The sequence below is a fragment of the Sphaerodactylus townsendi genome, linkage group LG01 (genome assembly GCF_021028975.2).
Source record: "Sphaerodactylus townsendi isolate TG3544 linkage group LG01, MPM_Stown_v2.3, whole genome shotgun sequence".
Classification (NCBI taxonomy): domain Eukaryota; kingdom Metazoa; phylum Chordata; class Lepidosauria; order Squamata; family Sphaerodactylidae; genus Sphaerodactylus; species Sphaerodactylus townsendi.
The window spans coordinates 187,281,423-187,294,910 of NC_059425.1; the positions used below are offsets into that span (position 1 = coordinate 187,281,423).

The 13,488-nt window shown below is 44.3% G+C and overlaps 1 protein-coding gene across 2 annotated transcripts in view; it reads left to right on the forward strand.

Moving 5' to 3' along the window:
• The window catches only part of MEIS1 (Meis homeobox 1), a 229,257-nt gene extending 216,354 nt beyond the window's left edge, over positions 1 to 12,903 (forward strand). Inside the window, exons 10-13 of one of the 2 annotated variants that reach the window (XM_048501626.1) lie at positions 4,904 to 4,962; positions 7,729 to 7,818; positions 8,156 to 8,251; positions 11,288 to 11,427. In XM_048501626.1, the coding sequence (XP_048357583.1) occupies positions 4,904 to 4,962; positions 7,729 to 7,818; positions 8,156 to 8,214 (208 nt within the window). In that variant the 3' untranslated portion in view covers positions 8,215 to 8,251; positions 11,288 to 11,427. Of the gene's footprint in view, positions 1 to 4,903; positions 4,963 to 7,728; positions 7,819 to 8,155; positions 8,252 to 11,287 lie in introns of both variants that reach the window. The other variant, XM_048501620.1, reaches the window with a different exon arrangement.
• The last annotated feature ends 585 nt before the right edge of the window (positions 12,904 to 13,488 follow it).

Genomic DNA, 13,488 nt, shown 5'->3' on the forward strand with positions numbered 1-13,488 from the left:
AAAGACTAAAAGTCCTAAAGATGCTGAGACCAGATTGGGTTGTCCTCAAAGCAGGAAGTCTTGTTTTTTAAGGTAACAGGATATTTTCAATTGTAAAGAGGGGGAAAGCCTTCCATTATTGTATTCCCCCCCCCCTCCTCTTTAATGTATAAGGGTCTGGAGTTTACCACGATGCAAAGCAACGTATTCTGTTACAAAGGCGGAGAGGATGGAACAGAAGGTTAAAGGGTATTTTGGAAACAAACAGCTGGGCCAGTTTATTTAAACAGATACAAGAATTGGGAGCTGACCTCAAGTTGACTTCTGGGGGGGGGGGTGGAGCAAGAATGTCATTTTATTACTTTGCCCAGGAGGGAAACGTTCTTTCCTCTGAAATCAGCCCGAAGCCACCCGGCCACATGGCTCCCCGTCCCAGATTAGCTACTAAACACAAATGCATATGAGAATACTTTAGGAAAAGATAACTGTGAAGTGTTTGCATGCATCGTGTGGAGCTCAGTAAGAGTGTGTTTTGGGTTAGATCTCCTACGATAGCTGAGTAAATACCAGCCCATTGAGTACATTGTGGAATGAAATGTCCGTGGAGAATGCAGACCGAAAGGGTGTTTTTCTATATTTTCTATGGAACAGCCGGTGGCTTTAACCCCACTAGTAAAGTAGAACATTTAATGAAGGGATGGAGTGGAGGCGGGGAAGCTGATTTTCAAGGTTTCAGATTTTCCCTCTAGAGCAATCTAGGGCTCATTCCGCACCTGCAGAATAATGCACTTTCAAACTGCTTTCAGTGCTCTTTGAAGCTGTGCGGAATGGCAAAATCCACTTGCAAACAGTTGTGAAAGTGGTTTGAAAACGCATTATTTTGCGTGTACGGAAGGGGCCTAGGTTATGCTTAGGAGAAACTCATCAGTGAATTTTTCTAAAAAGCTTGCCTTGTGCATATATATCCCTCAGAACTGGGCAGTTGTCCCCGATCAATCTCTCTAGATTTAAAAAAAAATTCATTGAAGAAAAGTGCAATTTTGCATGAGTACATGGTTTCTGCAACGCACCATTGAAATGGGCCACAAGTACATTTTAAGAACTGTTTGTTTTTAATGTTAATATCAATACTTGTTCCATAGTGGTTCTCCTGAAATGAACATGTGTTGGAAATCCAGGTGTGAAGTGCCAAGTGTATTCTATTTGATACAAGATCCAGAATCTTAGGGTTGCCAGCCCCGAGGTTGGAAATTCCTGGACCTTTCTGGGGTGGAGCTTGAGGAGACTCAGTGGGGTATAAAGCCATAGGCCCTTTCCGCACGGGCCTAATACAGCCTCCCTAGCTGCGTGAAGCCGCCATTTTCCGTGCGAATGGCAGCGGCTGGAAGGCCCCTTTGCCCGATCGACCTACCTTCTCTGCGACCGTCCGGCACGTCGCCAAGGCCTGGGGACACGCCCCCCTGCACTGCGACTCCGGAGCGGTCGCGCAGGGCAGGCGGGGGTGTCCCCTGGCCTTGGCGACACGCCGGACAGTCGCAGAGAAGGTAGGTTGATTGGACGACGGCGCTCCGCGGCGCCGTCTTCCCCACCGCAACGGGGACCGTTCATGCGAACGATCCCAGGGGGGTTGGGTCGGTGTTATGTACGCCGACCCAACCCCCAATTGTGGCCATGCCGAAGCAGCCATAGAGCCCACCCTCCAAAGTAGCCATTTTCTCTAGGGGTACTGACTTCCCTCCAGGAAAGGCATCCTTGGGGAAAGACCCCACATCCTGTAAGCAGGATGCAGCCCACCACTCCCTCCCCGGTAACCACCCCTAGAAGTCTGGAACAATCAGAAATTCCTACATAGCTTTGAGAGAGGAGAGGTGACTTGAAGTGCCCCATCCTCTCTTCGATCCTACGTATGTTTCATCTTTAGGATAAGACCATCACCCTTTGCTCGGTGCAAGGCCAACAGAACAAGGGATCAGCCTGAGCAGTTGACCATTGTCCATGAACATCTGGAGTGCCATAGGTTCGCCACCACGGATGTAAGCTATTTCCTATGCAAGAAGGTCTTTTTCAATAGCAGTCTGCCACTTACAGAACTAATTAACACATAAAAAATCTATTTCTGGGCAAGGGTTTCTCTTACTGGATGGGATTGTCTACCTCACAAGGGCAACTGTAACACACTTAGCACAACCAATATCTTTCAGTAGGCTTTCAGAGTGTTGGTGGCTGTTATTTCTTTATTTTTTTTTTAAAAAAACGCTTCTTTCTTTGTCGTTTTCCTTTGAAAGCAAGTATGAAAAAAAATCACTTTCTGGCAGTGCAACCCATTTTCTAATTGGTCATGGTGTAAGATAACTAATAGGCAGAAAGGTAGAATTTTAATTGCCTATTTTACATGGTGTTTTATAATGAGAGATGAGGATTGCTGTAACCTTTTGCTCACAAGTCTGATATGTGTGTTTTGTACAACATAATTATAAAGACGATTTTAACATCAAGAGTTTATACTTTCAAAACTGGAGGCGAGGGTGACAGTGAATGCAGATCGGAGGGAAATCTGTAAATACCGTTTACGCTTTATGTCGGGCCTAACCCCCCCAAAAGATGATTATTCTCATTATCCTCACTGAAATCATGGCCTAGGCTAGCCTGACCTTGTCAGATCGCAGAAGCTAAGCAGGGTCAACCCTGGTTAGTATTTGGAAGAGAGACAACCAGGGAAGTCCAGGGTTGCTCTGCAGAGCCAGGCAATGGCAAAACCACCTTTGAACATGTCTTGCCTTGAAATCCATACGGGGTTGCTATAATTTGGCGGCAACTTGATCACATTTCCTCATTTCCCACCAAGGTTAGAGAAAAAGAAGAGGGGTTTGGTTTTATACCTCGCTTTGCTCAACCACAACGAGTCTCAAAGCCGCTTACAAGCTCCTTTCCCTTCCTCACCCCACAACAGACACTTAGGCCCCTTCTGCACACGCGAAATAATGCGTTTTCAAACCACTTTCACAACTGTCTGCAAGTGGATTTTGCCATTCCGCACAGCTTCAAAGAGCATTGAAAGCAGTTTGAAAGTGCATTATTCTGCACGTGCGGAATGAGCCCTAGAGAGGTAGATCGGGCTGAAAGAGTTCTGAGAGAACTATGACATCCACTTGAAAGAGTCCACCATTGAACCTGTCGGTGATTTTGAGCCAATCACATGGTCTCAGTCTAACCTGTCTCAGGTTTGTGAGCGTTATGTGGGAAAAGGGAGATTTATTTTGTCACCTGGAGCTCCTTTGAGCGGGGTGGGGATGGGGAAGAATCATGATAGGCCTATGGTGGTGAACCTATGGCACACCAGATGTTCATAGACTACAATGCCCATCAGCCCCTGCCAGCATGGCCAATTGGCTCTCACTTCTTTCTGAGTTGCAACCCTGGACTTTCTCAATGATCTCCCATCCAAGGATTAACTTCCAAGTTCTGACAAAGACTGAACCAATGCAGACCAGGGCAAAATGACTTGTATACAAGGGATTGATTCTCTGAAACTGGGTAGTCAGAATAACCTTCTTGATGGATTTGAGAAAGAGGTTGCATTTGAATGTTTCCAGCTCTGCATTTGAATGTTTCCAACTCTGTTGAGGGAGAATGCCTCAACGGTAGACTTGACTCTTTTAAACCCCACAGCTGAGCAACAGCAAGTTTGTGAAGGGAGGCAGGAATATAATTTCCATGTAGTCGAGAGACACAGCACGAATCATTAGTCGTTTGACTGGACTTCGATCAACCAACAGCGAAATAGACATGCTTGGGGTCACACCCATTTTGAATTGTTGTTTATTCTCATTGCATTGGGAACGGGAGCCGGTTCGGATAGAAAACTATCTGACACTAAAACTGCTGTGCCGCACACTGAACGCTTTGGCTGCAAAGTTGAAGGACAGCAATGTTCTTAGGGAACACAACAGAGTGTGACATTTCCTTGCTACTACCTCTCGCTACTAGGTTGTTTCTCTTTGTTTAAGATCTGCCATTTACATCCCCCTTATTGAGTATTTTCCACTTTGCATCTTAATCAACTATCATCTCTGGTGCAACAATTCCAGAGCTAATGACAAGGAGCGTAAATGTTCGAGGGCGTTGAGCTCGGATGACAAATGTTTTTTAACTATCTCCTCCTCGTCGGAATCAGATTTCGTCCCCCTAATCGGTAATATCGTAATTAGGATTTAACAAAATGTTGACTGTAAATGTTCAGACCTAGCAGGGGAAAACAAAAATGAGATGTTCCGTTACTGGCTAGCAGTGACCTCTCCTTGACTTTGCATAAAGAGCAAGGGGGGAGGGGGTGTCACAAAAATCTACCAGGAATGCTTTGCTCTGAAGTCCCTACCAGAGCGAGCCGGGCGGTGATAAAGCTCCAGTCGTGTTCTCATTTGGTGGTGAGCTGCCATCACAGTTCATTATCTTAACGGTTGGCATTAAAGTAGAATTATGTTTGCGAGGAACAGGGGAAGGTTTTGATAAAAAAATGGGGGAGGGAGAAAAACTAAGAGGACTCATCCAGCAACACCACTAATAGGGTGTGGAAGGCAAGGCAAGCAGATGTCTTTATGGGCAAGCACCTCTTTCCCAACATTTCCCCCCCTCCCGCAGCCCCGTTTGGAAGATTCTTTGTTTCCTCACCCCCCCACCCAAAAAAACCCCTTAGCTAATTCCTTTATGAAAAGATGAAATGGAAGTGTCTGGCGGTGGTAAAAGCAGGCTATGATAGATCAGATCCGAAACCCAGACTTGTGTTTGCAAAAGGTCGTTGGAGCTTACAGGTTTTGCCACACTTGAATCTGCTTGCGTGGGCAGGACTCTACAAGACCAGTTCTCTTTTTGAGTAATGTACTCACCCACTCTTTTCTCTTCTTTTCTTTCCTTTTTTTCCCCCCAGGTTTATAAACGCTAGAAGAAGAATAGTTCAGCCCATGATAGACCAGTCCAATCGAGCAGGCAAGTTCCCACTAACTATAGTGACATCGCTAACATAAAAACCATCCACAAGCCATTCACCAGGAGGTCCCGTTACCTGGTAAACAAGTTAAAAGGGAATGCCAGGACCGGTATTAAACAAAGCCAGTCTTGTCTCTATTAACAACTGTTAAGTCCACTTTAACACAGTTGGGAAAAAAATACGCATGTTTGGGCCGAAGTTAACTAATACAGATAAACCGGTATGATGGGCATATTGACATGCAAGTTAGCATCTGTGTTGCAAACAGATTATTCGTGTTTGGGCTTCCCTTCCCAGCTCTTTCTGCTCATACCCTGGTGCATGGCTTGGTGTGGAATTGCTGTAAACTTTATTACCTGTCAAAAGGGCAAAGGGGTCACAATTGCTTGTGGGACTCAGTAAAGTTCAAAGACATTCAATGAGGTAGAGCTTTATGTGCTTTAATAACCTAGGGCAGCTTTCTTCTGAAGCTAGCTTTTAATGTTCTGTTAAAATCTAGAAGAGGAGTAACGGTGAAAATATTCAAGAGTTTCTAATGTACTGTTATCTTTCTCTTGTTCTCGTTAACCGCCCCCCCTCGCCCCCCTCCCAATTGCTATCTCACACTGTTTAAGGGCAGAACGACTGGTCAGCTCCCATCCTTTAAGATTATGGGCTTGCAGCTAGAATTTTTTTAAAAAAAAATGAAAGCATTTACATTGTTGTTTCTGGGTATTGTGTTTGTTGGGAAAGGGGGTCCTTGTTTCATGCCACAACTGATTTCCAAGATTGTGGCTACGAGTTGCAATAGATTGGCAAGGCCATCAGAAACTGGTGCTAAGGGGTAGTAAAAAAATAAGACAGGGGTAGTAAAAGATACACAGCTTCAACAGGAATACATTGCAGCTAACAGAATAGCACCTTCTACAGGAATAGTCTAATTGGTCAGTTTGGCCCTATTTCTTCAGAGCAGCGGTTCTCAACCTTCCTAATGCTGCGACCCTTTAATAATACAGGGGTCTTCAAATTATGCCCCTCCAGATGTTTATGGACTACAATTCCCCTCAGCTCCTGCCAGCATGGCCAAGTGGTAGGGCTCATGGGAATTGTAGTCTATGAACATCTGGAGGGCCATAGTTTGAAGAGCCCTGCTTTAATACAATTCCTCATGCTGTGGTGACCCCCAACCATAAAATTGGTATATATAAAATAGAAAAAGATCGTTTTCTGATGGTCTTAGGCGACCCCTGTGAAAGGGTCGTTCGACCCCCAAAGGGGTTGCGACCCACAGGTTGAGAACCGCTACTTCAGAGGGTAGCCATGTTGGCCTACTGTAGAACAGCTGGATTTGAGTCCAGTAGAGGTTTAGAGACCAACAAGGTTTATACCACAAAAATCTCGTCTGTAAGGTGCAGCTGGCCTTGAATCTTAGGCTCCTTCCGCACACGCAGGATAATGCACTTTCAAACTGCTTTCAGTGCTCTTTGAAGCTGTGCGGAATAGCAAAATCCACTTGCAAACAGTTGTGAAAGTGGTTTGAAAATGCGTTATTTTGCGTGTGCGGAAGGGGCCTTACTGATTTCCTCCCGACTGCATCGTATGCATTTGGCAAACATTTCTAAGCCCAATACCTACATATTAGCCACCTGCTTCTGGGTTTCAACACACTGTCCAAATCCAAGAGGTCGGCCTGCTACTCATCTGAACAAAGACCTCCCGAGCGAGCGTGTGGGATCCTTGTTCCATTTGGCGAGGATCGATCTACTGATTTAAAGGGGAATGGAAATGGGGAGAGGGCCTTTGGCAGCCTTTGGAGCTGGAACAATTCCCTGATATTGCATCAACAACAGGCCTTTCCTAGATTTCCTGGCTCCAGCAGGATTGGCTCCATGTTTTAAGTTGATTTATACGGTCTAACCTTGGAAAGTCAGCACACCCAGAGACGTGGGAAAGGCCAAGTGAAACAGCAGGTTCTGGACTCCTGCAGGCAGACGACGACAGGACGTGTCTTCTTTGCTTCCTCATGCCAGAGAACACCAATGGGGGGCTTGCCGGTTCCTTTCTCGATGGCCACCAAGTATTTTTGAATGTGGGTGGAGCCAGATGGGGCTGCTGGAGATTCGATTGGCTCTGCAGATGTTTTTAAAACGTAGCTTTTACCGCCGCTGCCACCAGAGCACAAGGGTCTTTCCTGGGTGATTGAAGTTAAGCCGTGGCAGCTTTTTTTGTAGCTGGCTCCGCCTCCCATGGCGCCTATTTTGTGGCAGCCACATTGTGGACATGGCCACTTTTCTGAATGCCAAATGTGCCCACAGGCTCACAAAGGTTAAAGTCCTGGTCTTTGGTGTCACTACAGCCATGTGAGGGAAGCAGAATCACTCACGTTGTATGTGGTGTTCCTTCATGGTCTGGGATAGGGCTAATGGCAGATCCAAGGCCCCTTCCGCACATGCAAAATAATGCATTGTCAATCCACTTTTAATGCTTTTTGCAGCTGGATTTTACTGTGCAGCATAGCAACAATTGCAAACAATTGTGAAAGTAGATTGAAAGTGCGTTATTCTGCATGTGCGGAAGGGGCCCGAGTTTTCTGTAACTGTTTGCCATAAGGCATCAAGATGATGTGATTGGGGAGGAAAAAATATTTAAGGTAGCCAGCATGGAGTTCTATAGTAATGACTTGAATCTCAGGCATGTCTCGAAATGAACTGCTTAGTTTTCTTCCAAGACGACTGGTCGGTTTTTCCTTACCAAGCGATATTAAGCCGTTTCCTGCCCCTTTTTAGTCAGCCAAGGAACACCTTATAACCCAGATGGACAGCCAATGGGAGGTTTTGTGATGGATGGTCAGCAGCACATGGGAATCCGAGCGCCAGGTGAGTGTCACGATGCAATGCACTTCCCTCCCGAGTTGTAATGTCCGTCGTGCCGCACCACCGTACTTGACCACAGGTGAACTCTGCCTCGCTTCCTGCTCTACCTCGCTCGCTTTGCCTCGCTCTCTGCCTGTCTTCTCGACGCCGCCTTAAAATAATAATAATAATAATAGAAACCCGGACAAGACAGAGCTCTTCTCTCATTTCTCTCTCTCTCTCTCTGAACATTCCTCTGACCCCCTCTGGGATCTGTGTTTTTTTTAAGGGTCTTTTGGCACTATCTGTTGACTTTGCTCATTCTCTGGCATCTTCTTGGATTTTTTTCTCTCCCTTCTAGGACCTATGAGTGGCATGAGTATGAATATGGGCATGGAAGGGCAGTGGCACTACATGTAACCTTCATCTAGTTAACCAATCGCAAAGCCAGGGGGAAGTAAGTACATACGGGGTCTTTATCTTCACTTTGCTCCAGCGGTGGGTGTTTATTTTTCCTTCCCTCCCTTTCCTGGCGTTTTTCCTTGCATTTCACCTTGCCCATATCTTCATGCTTGTTCATGTGTCTCTCCATGGACTCCTCAGTCTCTGCATTCTCTCTCTCTCTCTTGCCTCTTCTGTTTCGATCAAGCTTTCCGGGCTTAGAAAGCACTGTATGTGATATACATTTATCCCTGTGTGTTCCTATTATACAGTACTGACCACATGACAAAACAAGAAACAGCCAAGAGGAGAGCGGGGTGGAGTTGTCATAGTAACAGACTGATTTGCAAAATGTAAGCAGTCTGCAGCCGTGCACGGAGAGGAAAGAGCACGTCCCCGAAGTGTCATAAATCTGTCTAACCACAGTTGATGCATGAGTTACATTTCTGCACTAACCTGCCAGACACCAAAAAGAAAAAAAAAAGAAAAAGACCAACAGAGACTTCTTTTTCTTTTCCTTTTAATTAAAAGCTTTGCTTAGGATAGGAAGGTTGTCGGATTTTTTTTTAAGTTACTTTTTTTCCGGGGAAAAAAAAGTTTATTTCTCTCTCTCTCTCTCTCTCTTTTTTTTGTCCCTCCGTCATAATGGGATTACGCGGGGCAAAGGTGAAAAAGAGAATACAAAATAGAGGTGCGCACAGCAGGCTATAGAGCTTAGCCCAGGCTAATTGACTATATCCAAATTAAGTATGCCATCACTAGCAGTGTGACAAATGGATTTGACTTATTCAGTATACAAAAATAGAGAGCATTAATACAATCTGCAGTCGCAGGCCCAGAGAAATAAGTGCACAAACCCTGCCCCAGTTTCTTGCTCTTGTCTATTTGGTGTGCGTTGGGGAGGGGGGGGGGAGAGAGAGAGAGAGAGAAGCATAACACACACACAAACACACATCATCCAAAGCCTTATTTGGGGGTGGGGATAAATGTAAGTTTGACCACCTGGAAACAGCAATACATTTTAAAAATATGTCAAGATGTTTCTGAATCATGGTTCCGGAACTTAAGGGCAGAGATTTTTGTTTTGTTTTCAAGCCTCTTGTCGGCCCTCCCCCTCCCCAAGTACATTAACATACCATTTGATGGCCAAAGCCATGGGTTTTTCACAGTTGCGTCTCCTCTGCAGCGCGGCTTAAAAATAAGGGCTTTCAAAAAAAAAATCTATTAGTTGTGAAAACATTTCATCTCAGCTCGGGGAACGCAATCGGCTTATTACCTCATCGTGGACTGTTCCCCCCCCCCCCCCTCGCTCAAGTTAATTTAAATATTGTTTCTTAACTTTCTAGGTCAATTAAATTTTAAATGATGTATTTTATGCTTCATGACCAATTAAATTAATAGGTTATTACCCCCCAAAAAATCATCCTTTTTTTATTAAACAGCTGTGAGTACAGTACATTTTATAACCAATTTTCATTAAGTTCCAAAATGTTCCTTTAGGCTAGATTAAGCAGCTCTCTCCGTTGTTGCTCCAGCCTGGAGACCTGATTCCAAGGTGTTCGTAGCATTCGCGGCACATTATTACTTAGAACTAAAGCCAATTGAACCTGCTTAGCAATAGCGTTATGCTTTTCACCCTGGATGATTATGGAGCTTATAGCTCTCAGAAACAATACACCTGTCAGTTCCCATCAATGCCAGCAATCCATGCAGAAGGCCGAGGCCCACGGAAAGAGGGGGGCTCATTGTCCCAGGCCCAATTTTTTCTTATTGTTCTCAAAAAATCACTGAAAGGTTGACTGAATTCTGTATCGCTCTCTTTTCCCGCTTCTCTCTCTTTCTCTCTCTCTCTCTTTCTCTCTCTCTCTCTTTCCCCCGCTGCAGACGTGAATGATCACAGGGAAGGAATTAATTGATAACTGTTATTGATTTTTATGTGTGTGTTTTTTTAAAAAAAACAGGTTTGATTTAACCATCGTCCTTTGTAATCTTATCCATTTCAGCTTCATATCAGGCCTTCCTTGAATAATGCAGATACCTTGCGTAGGGCTGACAAAACATGGCGTAATTTTTTTCACTTCCCCCCCATTTCAGATTCACAAACTGCCTTTTTTACTATCGAAGCGGAGTAAACTCGCGATGATTCCTTTCCCAAACCCTCTATGCGGATGTCCCATCTGTCTGCGGGTTCGTCCCCCACACAGGGAGGGAGAATGGGCACAAGGGCACTAGCCCCGCCTCCGTGGGATGGCCAATAGGTCCTCACAGGGTGGGCACATGGAGGGAACGCCAGCACACATCTTCAGCACCATTTAAAAAACAGCACTGCCAATCACAGGGAAGGGCGGACGAGAGCATCAACATGCGCCCGCCCCCTGCAAACCACTTGGCAATTACCAGGAGCGGGGCCAGCACACACGTGACCCCGCTCCCTTCCTGTTCAGCGGATGAGCACGCGAACAGCTCCATCTCCATCAGGCTACCGTAGTTCTCTCTTGCAACCACATTCAGTTCTATCTGTGCCTGACGTACTAGAAAAACGTGTTCATAAAAAGAAGGGAGACGGTGGAGCACTCTAGAGAATGAACCAAGGATAACAGAGGCAGTCAGTGTCAAGCGTCCCCTGTGGTCCACACACATATCAACTGTTTTCAGTATGATGAAAGCCACTAGAAGCAAATCTGTGTGTGGTTTTTTCAGGGAAGACACCTCTTTGGTCTGTGCAGTAGGTCACGCAGAATGCCATTGATCACCACAATGTTAAAATATGATATTCCCATACCATGTCCATGCGCTAAGCTCGAACCGAGCATTCTGCTTTCTGAATGTTACGGCGGTGGAGGAATAAGTAACTCACACGTTTATTCTCTTTGTTGCAAACTGTAAACAAATGTTTGTGTCAGTGCATTCCAAACATTGTCCGAGTATTCCCAAGGACCTCATGTGCTAAAATGTTATTCCTCTGTGGAACTCCGAGAAAGCTGCGTTGCCTTTTACGTGAATTGAGTTTAAAGTTGATGAGTATTTCTTTCTTTTCTCTCTTTCTCCACAGGACTACAAAGTATGCCCGGGGATTACGTGTCTCGGGGTGGTCCAATGGGCATGAATATGGGACAGCCAAGTTATACGCCACCCCAGATGCCCCCGCATCCGGCTCAGCTGCGCCACGGCCCCCCAGTGCATACATACATTCCTGGACACCCACACCACCCCGCAATGATGATGCATGGGGGGCCACCCCACCCTGGAATGCCGATGTCAGCAACTAGCCCCACCATGCTCAACACAGGAGACCCAGCAATGAGTGGACAAGTCATGGACATTCATGCTCAGTAGCTTATGGGAATATACGTTTATCTTCAACGACGGCAGGGTTGAATGTCGTCGCTTCGGCAGTGACTTGACGGATTTCCGATCTTGGCATCTCGTTTGGACCAAGGAACTATTCTAATTCGTCTTTTACAGGGACCCTTGGAAAGCAGGATGAAACTCACCGCAACCAGTTCAACGTCTGAGGGACATGCAGAAATAACTATATAAGGCAACAGAGTGGAATATTGTAAAATGCTATTATTCTATTATCCATATTACGTTGTTTCTTATAGATTTTTTAAGAAAAAAATGTGAATTTTTTTCCACACTATGTGTGTTGTTTCCATAGCTCTTCAATTCCTCCAGAAGCCTCCTTACGTTAGAAAAAAAAATAAGAAAAAAGCCTTACAGTTGCCCTGCAAATGACAAAAAAACCCCGATTTATTTGCAGATTTTTAGAGCGTTAAAAAAATATCTACGTCAGGCAGAAGAACAGTTCTTCTTTCCTAGGATTTTAGCCATGCACTCTGTATTTCTCTCTTTTCTTCTTCTTGCTCTTCTTCTCCCCCCTCCCCCTTTTTTTCTAGCCTGGGGCGTGAATTTGCATGTCTAATTCATTTACTCACCATATTTGAATTGGCCTGAACAGATGTAAATCGGGAAGGATGGGGAAAAAGGCAGTCCTCAACAATGATTAATCAGCTGTTGCAGGCCCTGTCTTAAGGAGATTCAGAGGAGGGATGGAAACCAGGAGAAAAGTGTATTTGAACATAATTGTCACATCTGAGCGTCGTCTCCTCCCCATGAAGCAGCTGCCAACACCGCCGACATCACTTCCTGTTTTATGCCCCTCCAAAAAAAACCAACAACACTGAAGAGTTATTTTTTACCACGTCGATTTTTTATTTTTTTTGGGCAAAGCATCATTCGTGCATTTTTCCATAGTCCCATCATGGAGCATATTATGTATACATTGTAAATAAAACTTTTTTTGTGCAAAAAAAGAAAAAAACGAAAACGAAAAAAAAAAACAAAAGGACTGGAAAAATGAACTGTATTATTGCTTTTTTTTGGTAAAAGTAGCAGTTTGGTATGAGTTGGCATGCATACAGATTTACTAAGTGGGATAAGCTAATTATACTTTTGTTGTGGTTAAACAAAAAAAAATGCTTGTTGATAGCCTTTTTCTATCAAGAAACCAAGGAGCGAATTATTATTAATAATCATTGCACATTGAGTCTTAGAGTTTCTGATTGAAACTGTTTGGATTGTACAATAACGCGAAGCCCGAGTTGTAGTAGTTTGAGTGCAGTAATGAAATCTGAATCTAAAATAAAAGCAAATTATTTTTTGTCACGTTGCTTCCCCACTTGAAAAAGTTATTCCGCTGTCCCGAATCCCCCCCAAATCTGTAGCGATTTCGAGGAGCATGCCCATCTGTCTTTTTGAAATTAGCATTCAACACCAGATAACTTTTAAATCCTTTTTTTAAAAAGCAACTGTTGGAACTAATTTCTAACCTGCACTTTGTACGTTGCAGCCAACTGGTTCAACAGAATCAAAGCACGTCATCATATTGCCCGGTTGGCCCGGTTTATCTTCAGTCTGATCATTAAAACTTATAAAATGTTCAGATTTTAAGACAATAAAGGAGACTTAACTGCCTGACGTTGGATGGGATTTAAAAAAAAAAACTGCATCTTGTTCAAATGAATCGCAGGTGACGTTTGAGTTAAATTATTTTAATAAATGGATTAAACTTCTGTTCAAATTAGATTTACTATAAAGTGTAGCACTTTTTAAAAAATTTCCCTACATTCAAGTAAATGAGCATTTGTGCATTAACTGTTTGTAGCACAAGGGCAAGACTTTTTTAAAAAAATCTAATGGTCATAAATAAATCCTGTGTTGTGATTGGCTGCAGACTGGACCGTTAACCCA